Consider the following 17,016-nt stretch of genomic DNA (forward strand, 5'->3'; position numbering starts at 1 on the left):
ATTTAGGTTGTACTGTGTCTTGTGGTATGATCCACATTCCTAACATCTGCAGTTGTCAGATGCCACAACGCATATGTGAATTCCTTGTGAAAACCTAAGCCAGCCTAGGGGTGAAGAACAGTTTATATCAAGTTGGGTGTGAATATTCAGGCATCTTAGAGAGTTTAAAACAATTCTAACTTTAAGGCTGGCAACAAAGCTATGTTTAAGATTTATTATATTCATGGGTTTTTAAGAAATTTCAGGTGCCTACAGACTTAAAGCTTCCAGTTCAAGTGAGACCTTTCTGCAGTTGGAAGTTTATAGATGTGAAGGATCTGTGCCCAGGCAGGAAAACAAGCAGCACATTCAAACTGAGTAATGTAAACGAATTTAACGAGAAACTATTTTGAAAGATATGGCCTGGTTTAAGAAAACCAACAACTAGAAAACCCACAACTAAAATTAGTGGAGAGCAGTTATCACCCTATATCCAAAAAGGTAGGAAGGAGGGAATTCTCATGCAATAAGTATCTTCCACTTAGAACTAGGGCGTGCAGAGAGAGCTGTGTATTGGGAGCTAAGGCTTTGGTAAAGGGACACAGACAACCATGGTGACCTGACAGGAAAGGAACCTGAGAAATAAATACCCTATCTTCACTCTCCTCCCTCCTCCCAATATTATGCCAGTGTTTCCTAATGGCTAAACCAATTCAAAGCCAAAGGGCAACAGAACCTAGCTGATGCTGTCCACATTGGTCAGCATCCCAGAGCCCAGGACATTGTGGAGAAGAAGGGAGAATGGATGTAGAGGGGAAAATGGAAAAAGTCAGTTCCCAAAGATTTAGAGGTAGAGCAGCAGAAATGACTGTGAGGTGGCTATTTCTCCCAGGGTCAGGACAATGGTGAGACAGACAAGGTGTCCAGGATGAAACATTGAAGGAGGTACTCACTCTCAGGCTCCTCCAAATGCTCAACACCTACATGACCCTGAGAGGCAGGGTGTCTTGTTTGCCTCGGGCTAGTCCTGGCTCTGGTTCCACCCAATGTCTTAGAGTTGCTTGCAATAGAATTAAAAAAGAGGATGAATTATCTTTTAATCCATGTGTATTTTTTAAAAATATTTCAAAATATCTCTTTTTAACTTTTTTCCCCAAGGACAGCAAATAATATACTAGTTATACACGAAATGTCCAAAGGGTAGTATGTTTAATGGCCTGGCATTTTTATTGAACCCTTGATTTTGATTATTTTGTGTGGGTATGTCATTGATTCCAACTGCACATTTTTTACATCTTAACATTTCTGCAGTCAAGTTGCGTCTTATAATCAATGGTGTCACAAATATAATTAGCATTTTTCTTCATAGATATACATAAAGTAAAAGTATGCCTTATAATTTAATGGCATGTTAGGTTTGATGAAATTCAGTACAAGGACTTTGGAGATATATCTGAGTTCAACACATTTTTCATGTCTACCATAATATCTGGCATATGATAACCACTTCTTAGGTCATGAATGAGTAACAGAGAGAATGAATGAAAGCATATACCCAGACCTCCCTGATATTTATTTTTAGAACTTGATAATGTGGTGTTAGGAAAAATATCAGTTTCTATATGGTAGTTGTTTAAGCTGTCATGATCCTCTGAAATGATAGGCTGAAACAGCCTGAATGTTATGTTTGCCATGAGCATACACTTAACTCTCATTATTTCATTTTCTGCCAAATTGATACTAATTCTGTTTCCTTGCTATGCATTTTCTATAGTCTTTGTGATAATCTCAGAACTTATTTTATGGCAGATTCCTACCACTCCTTTTGTCTTTTCCTTTCTCTTCTACTCCTAGCACAACTTCTTCCCAACAGCATGTTCATCAATTCTTGATTCACTCCTGATTTTGAACCACTGATTCTGAAATCAAAGGTGCAGTTTTCAATGTAATTCTAAAAAATTACATAACCATGAATTCTTTCACCTTTTAAAGTTTAAATATTTAATTTTATTTTGTATACAGTCATGTATAGAGGCATGTGCTTCAGCCCCATGGTTAATAGTAGTTGATTTGACCAGAGAAAAACTGTTTTTACTGATTTACTTTAATCGTTCTCAGCGAGAAACTAAAATTAGTTCCTTCTCTTTTGATGAGTCATGCAATTGCAGCTTTCTAGCTTACCCTTATCTCTTCCTGTCAATTTCCCTTTTAAAATTAAGATATTTATTCATTTTTAGCAAAAACCAGGATTGTGCATCATTAAGACTGATATTTCTGACTTAACTCTCTTCTGGAACTAGGGAAGAACACTTTTCATTTAAAAAGTAGACATAATGAGATGTGTGTGTATGTGTGTGTGTGTGTGTGTGTGTGTGTGTGTGTGTGTATCTCCTCACAAATCTGGGTATTAATTATTAATAGCAGCATGTTGTCTTACAAAGTGTTAACTACCCCAAAGGAAAATAAGATTTCAGTTGTTAGTTTGTAGAGATTATGGATCACAATTTACTTCCAATTGTGGGCTTAAATCATGGTTTTGGCAACCATTATTTATCCCAAAGCTGTTTTAATTTCAATTTTCGTGATGTATTAGTGTTGGTGAAGCAATCTTCTTTGGCTATTTTTTCATGCTTTAAGTCCACGTGGTTAATAGTTCTGTACCGTCTGCGGGATGCTGGTGACGGATAGCCAGAGAAGCAGCTCTACTGGTGCAACATTATTAAAGAACCCAGTTGCAAGTGCTTTGGCTAACTTAAAAAATAGGTTATAAATCTTTCTTTTTTGGTTGTTAATTGCTAAAATACATGGAGTTACGATGATAACTTCAGATCCTCTTCCCAAACTCCAAATGCTTTATATAAAACACCAATATTACTTGGTGCATATTCTACATATTAGCTGTTACTGTTATAATTTTCTGTCTCCAGCTACCTTTTCACCCTCTGCCTCCCTTACTTCCATGCTCTATAGTGTCCTCTGGAGATGTCTTTGGTGACCTTAGGCTTTTGTTCTCACCCTTTCTGTTCTCAGGAATAAGTCTGATTCAGTTGCTTGTACCTTGTATGAATACAAGCCCAAATATTACCTCCGCCAAGTCCTTGTCTTTTAGGTCCAATCTTCAATGGGGAGTGGAGAACATTATCCCATGCTAAGGAAGTTTAGGCATTAGCAGTTAGAGAAGAGCATGATTTGGGGAGGTAGTCTTCTCACAACATCTTGTAGGCCACCATCCTTTCTAACAGGTGAAGGCAACTTGGGATGAAGGGTTCAGAAGCAACCACTGGAATTTTACCTTTCACATGAGTTGTGTTGTAGCTAAACATATATCAGTTTCGAAAAGCTTTGTTGTTCTCCTGTAAGGATTCTTCCCAGGACATCTTTCCACGTAAATAACTCTGGGTCATCATTTGCTTTGACTGGGTTAACTTGCTCTAGGATTATTGCATAGAAGAATTTCATTGTTCTCTAAATGTACATTCTATGTGTTCTCCCCTTGTTCTTAGAGTCTATTCTTGATTTTTATACATGATTTTCATGGAGAGAATATGCCCCTTGTAGCAAGAGAACACATTCCCATCCAAGCACCTTCCCTTCCAGGTTTCCTACTGAAGCCTGAGCGCACATCAAAGATCAGCAACATGAAGACCTGCTCTGAGCTCTCACTCCAGACCCAGGTTGCACACCAAGCATGGTCTTCAGTGTAGAGCTGGGATTAAGTCACAGTTCCACCTGGAGCTCCCTATAGCTTAGGGCAGTGAGGGAACAAGATGCATTTCTGGTATTGTCATGCCATTCTATTGTTTGACTGTGAGGTAACTACAATGGTTTTCAGGTTTTCCACTTCTTACTCAGCCCCCTGAAGTCTCGGATGTACTTTTCACCCACTTTTGCTTTCACACCAACATATAAATCATGCTCCCATAACTATTTCACATTCAGTAATAATATATCTCTCTCTTTTTCCTTATAACATGTTTAGTCTGAAATTGAGAAGATGCCCACCTGGTAACACACTAGAATTTTTAAAAGCTAATCCAGCGGAGAGGATGGCTTTTCTGGGGATGTGCATTTGGCTCTGATAAATCCCTAATTGCCCAGGCAAGGCACCCAGATTGAAGCCTTAGGGAAGAAAGGCCAGATGCCTTGATAAGCTATTAAATCTGTTTTCTCACCAAAGGGTATCTGTGTGCTCTCAGTTTAGGTCAAAAGAAATTAGTCTGCATATTCATTCTCAATCCAGTTTCTAATTGACTCTTATCTGTAGCCTGAAATTAGCTTACAACTTGCCAGAACTAAGCACTCCAAACTCAAGGGAAGTTTTGCCAAACATAAAGTACAGGATGTAGATCTGCATTTGTGTCTGTGACATGTACTTGTTTATTGATGTTTATATTCCAAAGAACATAATGTTTTCAGCATACTTATACATTCCCAGTTGTACTTCTAAATTGTCAGACAGACATAAACACTGGCCACACAGCTCATCTGCACAGCCAGAGCACACCTCCTCTTCTTAGTCCTTTTATGCTCCCAAACCTTCATTGGAGATATTCACAGTTAAATCTTTATTCAGAAGGTCTAAGTAGCAGAGACTACAATATCAACCGCCACCACAAGAACAGCAGCTACTGCTTATAAGTGTTTTCCAGGTGCCAAGTCCTGTGCTAAGCCCCTTACATGTATTATCCAGCAACAGCCCATGATATGGTTACTATTCATATCTCCATTTTGTAAAAAAGGAAACTGAGGCACAGCTTTTTGCCTACAATCAAATAATTGATGGGAGCAGCCAGAGTGTCTAACTCCTAATAATTATGCTACATGCTTCCTCTTAGCTGTTACTTAGTATTTTCAGTAAACTGTGTACCAGACTCTCCTTTAGTCTGATCAGCCTGACGGTGTTCCATGGAATCTCCTCCACCTCCATGATCTCTGGGAGAAAAGCAAATGCCATATGGACAGCCTCAGAACACCAGGACAGGAATGTCACATAAACCCTTGATCCAACTGTTTTCAATTTGGTAATAGACAAGTCCCAGGGGTAGAAAAGTATAACCTAGCAAAGCATATGGGAGACTAATAGTTGACAGTGTGTCCACGCGCTGGGGGAAACCCAGAGGGCAGCTCTGCTCTCAGCAAATCCCCAGCCTTGTATCTTCCTCTCCTGTGGGAATCTCACAGTCACATCACATACTTCGTGTCCCCAAATTGTAGAACCTCCCTTGCCATCCCTCTCCTCATTGGCAGAATCAGAATCAGAGTTTCCACTAAGTACACATTAACTTTTGTGCACTAAAACCAGTCTTCAGGTAGAAGCATAGAATAATCTACCTGCTCACTGACCAAGGTACTCACTATCACAATATCTCTGATATCATCCATTATCCTTTGCTTGAAAGCATCAAAGAACTAGGCGTGAGGGAGCTGTTGCTTTTCTTGATACTAAGCTCAACATCGACTGCATTCAGTTAACTCCCATGTGGCATTGTCCCATGTGCATATTAAAGCAGACTAAATTTTCTACATTCATTGCCACAGCTTTCATCTAGAAAATGTTCCCTTCTTTCCAAGATTATGGTAATCTAGTCTCCTGAGCTGCTTTCACACCATCCTTTCTATAGCCCTTCTTAAATAAGATGTCTTAAATAAACTGTCTTCAAATACTTAGCTTGCCACACCCTTCTCCAGCTTCCACGAATATTCTCCATTCTCTGATCTTGGCCCATTAAAGAGCCCATTATCATTACCCTTCCCTTATTCTTAGACTTTACTTTTCTTCTTCTTCACTCCATGGTCAGTCTCTCGTGTACCTCACCCCACAGCCCCTCTGTGAACACATCTCTAAAATCTGTCTCCTCTTCTTCACCACCATTGTCTTAGTTTAGACCGTAATGGACTCTGGGCTGGACCATTGCAGTAGTCTATTGAACGACCCCCATACCTCTGGTTTCTTAATATCACAGTATATGCCTCCAGTGATCTTTCTAAAACACAATTCTAATTATTTTACTCCCTAGTGGTTATAAAAAAACAAAAACAAAATGTTTTCCTAAGCATGGCACGTAAGACCCCTCATAGCTTGGCCTCCAGTTACTTCTGGCATCCTCTAAAGCAACTCTGCCTGCCTCAGTGGGCATGACTACTGCAGCCTAGCTGCACAGACCTATGTATCTTGCCCCAGCCTGCTTCGTTCTTTTCAATTTCTATGCCTTTGCCCATGCACTGCCTGGAGTGCCCTCCCCTAGCCTCCTTTTCTCTTACCATTAAAGTCATCCTCACTTTTCCATGTACCCAGCTTCTCTGTGAAACATACCTAATCCCTCCACAGACCATCTTGGTTGGGCTCCTTGTTGGTGCGTTCACATAACCATGTACAAAGGTCACACCATACTGTTTCCAACATCTGTCTTCTAAGATCTGTCCAATTTGGGGTTGTCGATGGTAGGAATCCTATCATGGCCCTTTTATATCCTAGCATCTATCATTTGTGGAAAATCCACTCTTGGCTTTTTAACCTATATTATATTTACCACTCAATTTAGGGTACATCCATTACTCCCTAATTTATAATGGCCCATAAAGTAGGTACATGCTTATCCTCATTTACTGTCGAGAAGACTGAGATTTAGAGATGTTAAGTCATTTGTCTCAAAGTTACAAAAGTTGTGGTTGATAAAAGTGAGATTTGAATCCATGCAGCCTGGCTTGGGGCCCAAACTCTCAATTCCTGTGCCCCACTGAAATAACAAAATGAACTACAGTGAATTTTTCCACTTACTTTAGTTCACTTTCTTGTTTTCCGAAAACATTTAAAATATTTGAATTATTAATTGTATTAGATTAAATTTGGTCATCCACAAGCTCCAGGATTATTTACTCAAATGATACAGGGTGGGAACAGGGGGCAGGAGTAGAATTTCGCCCCCAGCGATGTTCTCATGGCGACACAATAGTCCCCACACCTCCGCGGGTATCCTTCAGACTCCTCCATTGTCAAGCTGTATTGATGTGCTCAATATCCACTCATTCTTCCCTTACTGAAAATGTCATTTTTTACACTTTGCCATCAAATACAGTTCTTAGAGGAAATGATTTCTCCTCCCCCACCACCCAGCAGCCCCTGTCAGCAGGGGGCTCAAAGGAATCAAAACTGTACCTAAAACTATTAGAATTCACACAATGAAACTAAGCCCGAGTAATATTTCACTGCCTTTCCGGAGGTGCTAAGTGATAAGAATCAGGATGGATTTTGTTGGATTTAATGGGAAAAGTGAGCCTTTTGTTAGTGACTTACCTTGCCTTCCCTCTAAGAGGAAAAAGAAACAACTTCGGAGCATTCTTTTTGGCTATATAGTTGAGTATGAGAGCATCCCAAGATTTTAATATGTCTAATAAAATTCACCAAAGAATGGAGGTGCAATAGGAAGGGAGGTGGTTATGGTGCACAAGAGATGTGTTTTGCTCCAAAATTGGAGCTGGATGCTCATCATAAACAAGGAACCCGGAGTGAGATGCATGAGGGCACAGCTGGGAATATGTGCAAAGCTTGCTTTCATTTCCATTTGAATACTATAGAGGCAGCACTCGCTTAAAATTAAAAGGTGCATCAAGAATGCAAAACATCATATAAAATTTTAACCAGCCTTTTTAGTTGCTTTTTATTCCTTTACTGGTTCTTTATTTCTCTGTATTTTTAGATATTTTCTTGGGCTGTGTGGTTGTTCACCCATCCACCCTCAGTTTACCTTTTCTACAGCTGCATGCACCTTTGTAGCTATTTATCTACCCCTAGTCTGATTCATTGTCATACTGCATTCCTGTCTCTCCTTAGTATTAATATTTCCTTCTCACCTTCCTTTTCTTTCTGCTCAGCTCTATTCTCTTCCTTCCTTTCTCCTGCTCTTCAGATCATCTACTTTTCCTTTTATGTTGCATTCTCACCCCCACTACCAATAAATTAAAGATAAATCCCAGTCAGGGAAGCTTGGCCCTCCCCATAGAAATGATGTTTTACTATGAGCCCAGAACCCCCTCCCCCATGTACTGGCCACACTCTGTGCTCAGTGGTGACTGTTGCTATTTATTCAGTGGTTGCCCAATGCAGATCCAAGGATTAGGAGGGTTTATCTCTGAAATTAATGAGCAACTGAGCTCTGGCACCATGACAAAAAGAACTGATAGTAACAAAAATAATAATTTGACAGTAACTGCTAACATTTCTTAAGAGATGGTATGTAATGGGTCTTAAGCTAAACGCTTTACAAATATTTTCCCATAGAATCCTCACCACAACCCTGTGAAGTAGCTTCTATTATTATTCCCATTATATTGGTGAGAAAATCAAGACAGAGACACAGTGAGTGATACGCGTCACAGAGCAAGTGAGAGAGGCAGAGCCCCATTTCTCAACCCAAGCAGTCTGAGCCCAGACCACCCTTTTCACAGCTGGAGTTCACTGACCCTTCAACCTCAGGGTAGTCTTGACATCTTCAGGTTCCACCAGGGCTGGTGTATAATGTAGAGCACTGGCTTGCCCCGCATGAATGGGTATAACCAGACAGGTGAACGAAGGCTGGGCCAGGGTTGCCACAGACAGAGCAAGGTGATCTCAGGTACCCACAAGAAGGCGTTCTACCTGGGAGCAGAGAACAAAGTTAGAGGAATACAGCTACTTCAGTCCAAGTCAGTAGAAACTTTAACAGGAGATCTGAGACCCAGAAAGGGCATCCTGGTGGGCGGGCTCAGGTGGTATTCAGAAGGGAAGGACAGTACTTGGTAGTTCAGGAGAGGGGACAGAGAGCATCACAGATGTCCAGTGTTGATCAATATGGCCCCAAACAGCCTGGAGTTTGGAGAGGGGGCCTCAGTTCATGGAGGAGGCATTGGCAGACCAGGGCAGGACACAGCCTGAGTTCAGGGACAGTACCCAATATTGGGAACTGGGTCTCAGAAACAAGGACAAGTCCAGTCATAAGGCCAAAGACACTATGTCCTGATCAGATGAGCAAAAAGGGTAACTTAACACTGAGGGAGAGGTACAAAATAGCCTTGGATATCACCTAAGGAGGGTGGACTTCATTTTATACACCTGTGATCTCACCTGGGAGCTGCTGTATACACATGTGATGCCATAAGATAGGGTGACATGTCCTCTTTCTAACAATCTCAAAACCATAGTATATAAATAATCTTTTAGGCATAAAAGTGAATGGATGCAAGGTTAGCCCTAAAATAATGTCACCTTCACACTCTGACTTGCTTCTTGAATGGGAAAGTAAGAGATACAGATGCAGCCAGCATGTTTGCATACCCTTGGGGATGTTGTGTGAATGTCCCACGCATGTCTATGCCAACTTACAGATCACAATTTTTAAAAATCAGCAAATTGTCCTCACAGGCAATGGGGGAGTTGGTCTGAGGGTATGCAGAGGTGAGGCAAAGAACAACTGTGCGTTACTATAAGCCCTTCTAAAAATGTTTGGATTCTGTTATTTTGTATATATGCATGTGTGTATATATGTGTATATATGTTATAAACCTGAAAAGAAAAAAAATACATTAAATTTGACTATCAGGTCATTTGTCCTAAAATAAATTAAAAGGGATGGAGCATAGGGATAATATATTAACGTATTGTCACAGCCAGGAAAATTCAAGGCAATCTAACTGGCAGATACAAGAATTTTAAAAAGAAAAATAATAGTAGCCAGGGACCATTTAATGTGGTCATAAAAAGGTTCATACACCTCTCAGAAATCATTATAATACAGCAAATGTTAGACTTTATGGGGCCAGTGGTGATGCTGAGACTTCCATTTAAGCTTAGAGTATCCCCATCACACTCTGTTTAAGGAGGCAGGGAGCCAAGCAACATATTTTAGCAAGATTTTATCAAAAGTAGCTAACATTACATGTGAAAGAAGGCATCATTCTTATGTGCCTTTCCTTCCCAGCACTTACACTGCAGTATGTTTTTTTTTTTTTTTAATTTTATTCTCATGGACCCTCCTGAACTCTCTGCCCTGGGTGGGCAGGGACCATGTCTGTTTTGACCACTCTGGCTTCCCCAGCAGGCAAGTGACTTTCACAGAAATTCTCTTTCCTCAAGCCAGCGGAGGTCCTCATTTGGCTCTCGACCTGCCCTGCAATGGGGTATGGGAGGAGGTGGGGTCCTGTTCCCAGTCAGGCCTCGGAGATGCTTTTCATGGAATCCCACCTCAAACTGAAGAACTCAATCCACTGCCATCTCCTCAGTTCCATCTGGCTGCCTAGAAATGTCTGCTTTGATTGCTGCTGGGAAGGAAAGCTTAAATTTTAGTAGGAAACCTCAGCACTGCCTAAAACTTTTGGGGTTTCTTATAAAATTTGATTTTTGTTCTCTCTAGTGTTTTTTAGACAGAGACCTAGAGAAAGGCCCTAAATAGATGCAGCAGTAGGAGTTTCATGATCCTCAGTTCAATTCACAGCCTACTTGGGTGCTTCGTAGTCCTTGGGGGTGGGGAGGAAAGATCCAGGCTTGTCCAGTGATAAAATCCACCCTTTAGGGGGCTGGCAGACCACCAGAGAGCTCAGCTCCACCACATAGCAGGGAGGGTAGCCGTCCCCACCAGGAAGGGGGGGCCCTCTGCACGTAGACCTCACTGTCATACTCAGGCCACCCCATGCCAAGGCCAGGACCTGGACTGGACCCACAGGGAGGCCTCACCTTAACTCCCCTTTTCCCCTCCCCTTCTCCATTCTTCGGCTCCTTCCCTCTCACTCTGTTTTTCTTCCCCATCCCTGGCCCTCTTCCCTCTCTCCTCCCCTTGCCCTTCTTGCTCCTCCTCCACCTTAAATGAAATAGATCAAATAACTTTTTCCACTCCAAGAATCAAAGCTTAGGGCCCTCCAAAGGCCCTTCCCAATTACCTGAAGGCCAAAAGTTCAGCCTAGGATCAATAGCTATTCATTTGCCCCCTTGGTTAGGGAGATGGGGCTATTCGTGCCCAGAGGACACTAATTTTTAAAGAATCAGAGGTATTTTAAACAAGCGGCATCATCACTGTTACTGCTCTCCTTTGAAAAATGCAAATTTGCCTGATGAGAAGCTTCTCAGGCTGCCTTGTCTCCCCCAGCCCGAGAGCAGGCCTGGAAGATGATCACAGAAGTGTTTACGAGGGGCCAGAGTTGAAACAAAGTCCCTCCCACCCCCCTAGCAGAGGTACATTCCCTGGAGGCAGAGGAAGTTTGAGTTTCAGGGCCCCTCACTTGCTCTGGTCCTTCCAAGGCCCTGGGAAGAGTCCCAGCACTGTGTTCCCATGGTCCTGTGTTTTCGTAAGATTTGCAAAAGGAATATATTTTCAACACAGTTGGGTTCGACTGCTGTTTCTTTCCACTACTGCTTCCCCTCCCTCAGACTTCTCTGCTGAGTTGGCACTGGAGTGGCAGTGGGCATTTGGGGGGTCCAGCTAAGGGGAAGCTGAATTGGGAATGCATTGAGCTCAGACTGAGTGGGATACCTTTGTGTGGGCCACAGTCACTTCTGTGCGTGGGTCCGTCACTGCTGTCCATCCTGGGGTAGGAATGGTCTACAGGAGCAACGCACGAGGCTGAATTAAATCCAGACGTGTCCTATGGTGCCTGCCATCAGAAGTCTGTGGGTAGTGGAAGAAAAACAAGGTTTGAAATGTACTGAGCCAGAAGCGACTCTGTGGAAAATTCTTCCAATCATGAGATGTGTAAAAATGCAGTTTTCATTGATGCCTCGACAAAATGGAAATTCGGGAATATATTCAGAGACAAAACACGTACACTGATAAGAACCCTGCGCGTTACTTACGGGAATTGCACAAAATAAAATTTATCAAAACTCTTGCATTTGCGGACATTACCCTGTAGCAGCACTGCACACAGCAGGCGTGTCTGTGCGTAAAGAAGCATGTTTTAATGCCTTCCAACTATCAATAATTTTGATCAATCTTGCTAGAGGAAAGACTACCTTATCTCTCTGTTCTCTCTAATGCAAACTCATTATCATATAAAGAGAGTATCAAAATATGCAGGCAAAAATTCCAGAGGAAAAAGTTATTTTAGAGTTGTGTCAGACAGTAATTAAAACATCATGTGGTTTTTTTTACTAGATTTTGAGATGTCTCTTGCATTTGCCAGCTTTAAAAAATTTGTAATTTTTTTCTCCTTCTAAAGAGTCACTTTCACTCCCAATTTTGTATTTGTATTTCTTTATTATTTTCCTTAAAGTGACCCAGCCCCCAAATTGTATAATCCTCAGACCCCACAGCCTGGATCCTCCCTACAGGCAGCCTCGCTGAGCATCTAGACAATGGTCCAGTTTCCTCTGCCTTGGGGAACCTGCTCCAGGCATTCCCAGGGCAGTTGGTCAGTGGGTCCTGTGGGGGTACCAGGTTGCCGTCCATCCAGGATCCCTGTCTTCTGGGTTATTAAGGTCTTTTTCCTGATGACTCTGATCCCAGAGTTTTGGGGACCTTGCTCATGTTGAGAAAGACGGTGTTGAGGAACTGCTGTTAATGCTCAGTTTCTCTAGCTGCTCTGAGGCCCAGCCGTGCAAGTTCTCCTGTAACCCTATTTGAGTTTCTTTTGGTTCAGGGAGAGGTAGGATGCTTTTCTGCCAAATCTTTCTTCAGATTCACATTGTGTTTAGATCAGATGATCTGACACACAAGACTGTCTTATCCCATCTGCTGCAGGCCATTTACCTGTTTTCTGTTTCCTTTCACAGAGTTGGTGTGGACCTGGATGAAAATATGAAGGAGCCCTCTTCACACCAGGCAAGTCAAAGAAGCCAATGCGTAGAGTATAGAGATATGAGATTTTCTGTTCCATGGGATGTTGCACGCTTATCCAGCATGTACCAAGGGGGCTCATTCTAAAGGGAGCTGCCTCTGCTGATAAAACAAATTGAGATGGCAATAAAATACATAGAATTCAGGGTGTTGATGACTTTTAGCATATGAATGCTTAGAACTAGCATATACTCTCCACCTCTCTGTGGAACTTTACAATGTAAAAGCAAAATCATGATGACTCTTGGAATGAGGCACCCATGGTTCAAATCCCTACCCAGCAACTTGCTAGCTAGGTGATCTCAAAGCACATCCAGTGCATGTTGGGCACACAACAATTGGACCCGTTTCTCCTGCATGGCTTCTCATTAGTCATGTCTAGATGTACAGAAATATTGAAACTGTCAAAGGATAGCAAAACTGTCTAGATCATCCATTCCTGACTTAACAGAGCAAAATTATCTACACAGACCTGAAAATCCTTTAGGGAAATTTTCAGAACAATATACTATTCCCTCAAGTGTGTGTGTGTGTGGGGGGGGAGGGAATGTACTCTCCAAACTCGGGATTTGAACCTGACATCACCGTAGAATGTCGTTGGCAATTTTGCATTAGCATTTTAAACTCAGTACTTAACAAAGAAATGTATGGAAATTTTATACTTTTTGCTGAAATTAGAAGTAGGCAGGCATGATAGGATAATATCATGTGGTGATGCTTAATGAATTGTGTTATGAGCATATTTATATTTATATGTGGCTTTTCATTTTTTATTTTGTGGGGATTTTTGGTTTTTGTTTTTGTGTGTGTGTGGTTTTATTTTGTGAGTTTTTTTCCCCCTGTTTTGCCACCAGTGAGGCACAGTTAGTGTGCCCGGGTATGCTGCTGCTTTCCCGGCTCACAGATATAAAGCAGGAAGGAGCCCGTGCTCTGCAGAAAAGCCTGGGAAAATGAGCTGGTTATGATTCTGGCTCTCGTGGACTTTGAATTTTTTTGTCACCTGTGTTTCAAGGCCAGGCTGTGCCATTTTCATTGGCTTCATTGCCCAGGAAACACACCTACCTGCAGGACTGAGCACAGCAGGGTGCCCAGGGCACTAGGATTAGGGCCAGCCAGGTGACCTTAGAAAGGAGATCAAAGCCCATCTCCTTACACTGGTGGCTGTAACGAGTCGTCTGTAACATCTCATGGTGGCTGATTTTTAAAAAGCATTTTCATCTTGTAGGGGTCAAATAATCCTACCTTTAAGTAAAACTTTTATCTAAATTTTAACCTTCTTGGATACCTTTTTCTTTAAAATAAAAAAGAATAATAAAATTAAAGAAAATTCTCTAACTGCCTAATATTCTATATTCACATATAGTTATTGATAAAACGTCCTACTGGCCTAACTTCTTCCTTTTGTAATTTAAATGTATTTTATTTTATCTCATTCATGTGACACTTTAAAACAAAGTTCACCATTGTTAATTCAGTACTAACTCTTACCTGAAAATATTACAGCAATAAAAGGTTTTTGGGTGTTTTTTTTAGAGAAATAGAATAGCATAACATAGAACTGAAAACTATGTGATATTTAGATCTTGGACAAGTTTTTTACATTTTGAGTCTCAGTTTCTATCTATAAATTGTGAATGATGATAATGTCTACCTCTCCAGACTATTAGGACAATAAAGAGAAATTATGTTTATGAAAACTACCCAACTTAATTGAGCTAAATTCATCTCATTTATGAAAGATTTGAGGCAGCTTAAACCACCACATGTAATAAAATAATAGTAAAATATTTTTTAAAGAATTTTAAAATTCAGTAAAAAATAATAAGAGCAGATAATCAAAACCACAGGAGTAAAAAGAATCGTGAATAAGCAGGTCATAAGGGCCTATGTAGTTGCTATAGCCAAACCATAAGCAAGCTTTCTGGGAGCCAAAGAGGGGACAAAAGGAAATAATAATATACTAAATTCACATCATTAGAGGGAAAAATCCATACCCTCTCCTTAAATAGTACAGAACTTCACAGGTCACTACATTTTAAAGAAATTTCTCCCTTGGGGCCCCCTATAGAGGACACATAAAGAGCTATCTAAACGTTAAATAACAAGCATTATAATTTACAGTGTTCCCACTGAACTGCTGCTGCCTAAAAATAATTTTAAGTGTCCTCTAATTGTTCTTATTCATGATAATGTTTGACTGTCAAAGCAGTTACATTTCAGAAAGAAGTTTTCTCCATATGTTGGAATAATTCTTACCTTCAGTGTCAAGCACAAGACACAGTGAGCTCTGATGGGGAGTAACAAGCCACGGTGTTTCTGCATAGCTACCACTCAACCCAGACAGAGTCTTTCTGGCACTTTCCAAGCCATCTGTCCAGAAACGCTCTGCCTTCATTTTGCCTAACACTTCACTTATTACCATCATCTGCTGCTCTGTTGGACTACAGAGCATAACCCTAATTCTTAGGAGGATTGTATGTTTTCACTTGATTTGCATTTATTAAACGGGCTTTGCATTAACAAATAGGATCAACTTTGCACTGGTCAACTTCAACAAACAAACAAAAGACCCTATTCTTACCAAAAGCTAAAAATTTCACAGGTAGTTATGGCCATTACAGATCATATACTCTCAAAATGAAGAATAAACATATATAATTATATTTTTAAAAGAACTTCCTCTTTCTTTGTTGTAGAGAATAAAATAATCTCTGGGAATATGAACTAATGGCTATGACTAACTAGTAATATCATTATTTTCCTTTTTGCCTTGGGAGACCTTTAGAACGTGAATGGTGTTATCCTCTTACTTGCACTAGGCACAGAGCTTTAGAGAGCATGTTCTGTATGTTGCTATTAAACTTTAAATACATACTCGATGCAAAGGTGCTACTTTGAGAAATGGAACATACTGCAGTTGTGAATTTTATGTCTCTTAAACTTTCAGATAACCTCCCACACAGTAGGAAGTGTTCCTTGTAATTGATTCCCTGTCCTTGGAAGCACACCTTTTCAGAGTAGAGGAGAATCGCTGGAGCACCACACTCCATCTTTTAATAGAAAATTCCTACTACTCAAGAAAGACTGCCAGTATTGCTTTTCTTTTCCCCTTTTGGCATTTTATCATAATCTTCCCAATATCTGTTGGGCACTAAGTATTGTGCTTAACACTTTCCTAAGCTTGTATGTGTTGTCTCACTTAATTTTCAAGATAACCCTGACTGGCTACCATTATTATCCCCATCTTACAAATAAGGAAATTGTATACACAGAAGTCAAATAACTTGCCCAAGAGGACATTGAAGGCAGAAGTAGAATTTGAGCCCAGACAATTTGATCCCAGAATGTCTCCTCTTAATGGGGTAGGCGTGCATGCATTCATTCATTCATACAAGTATTAATAACTATTGGCACTCACCCCTGTCGGGCACTCATCTAGATGTGAGGAGGATTCAGCAGTTACCAATGCACAGTCTTCTCCCTCACAGAGCTTATACTCTAAAGGGGGACACTGATAAGAAAAAAGGCAAACTACATACTGTAAGTTCAGAGCAGGATCACAATAAATCAGGTAAGGGGTGGAGAACCATGGAGGGAGTTATTGGCTGGTCAGGGAAGGTCTCCCTGAGGAAGTGGCATTTGATCAGAGGCTGAATGATGTGCAGAAGCAAGGCATGTGAGACTGGGATTGGAGGGGGACAGTATAATCCAGGTAGAGGCTACAGCAAGGACAAAGGCCCTGGAGTCCCAGAGAGTTATGGTGTGCCCCAAGAGCAGCAAGAAGGCCAGTGTGGCTGGAGCCAGTTAAGCAAGGTGAGAGTGAATGGAGCCAAGATGGGAGAAACAGACAGGGGCCAGACTGGCGGCCACAGTGATAAGTTTGGTTTTATCCTAATATGATGGTCACTCTTGGAGGTTTGGAGCTTGGGATTAAATTTTGTTTTCTCCCAACTCCACCCTGCTGTTACAATAAGGCTAATGTTCATCTTTTCTAATGTAATTCAATTTTTTTAACACTATATTTGTTTCTCCATGATCTCTCTTAGTGTTAACTTCCAATTTCCTTTGGTTTCCAGTAGTCTCTTCATTGAAATTCTGTTTGTGGTTGTCCTTTATACTTGTATGTAACATGAGCGGATCAGTTCTGGTCACTGCAGCTCAAGAAAGTCAGAGCAGAGCTGAGAAAGGTCCAGAGAAGGGCAACTTCAATAACTGAGCAGAGGGACCTGCTGCCAGA

At 41.1% G+C, this 17,016-nt stretch overlaps 1 protein-coding gene across 1 annotated transcript in view; it reads left to right on the forward strand.

Moving 5' to 3' along the window:
• The window catches only part of SLC9A9 (solute carrier family 9 member A9), a 541,491-nt gene that overhangs the window by 416,127 nt on the left and 108,348 nt on the right, over nt 1–17,016 (forward strand). The window contains exon 13 of the mRNA XM_076004836.1: nt 12,716–12,768. Within this exon, the coding sequence (XP_075860951.1) occupies nt 12,716–12,768 (53 nt within the window). The remainder of the gene's footprint in view (nt 1–12,715; nt 12,769–17,016) is intronic.

This window comes from Microcebus murinus, chromosome 1, assembly GCF_040939455.1.
Source record: "Microcebus murinus isolate Inina chromosome 1, M.murinus_Inina_mat1.0, whole genome shotgun sequence".
Classification (NCBI taxonomy): Eukaryota; Metazoa; Chordata; class Mammalia; order Primates; family Cheirogaleidae; genus Microcebus; species Microcebus murinus.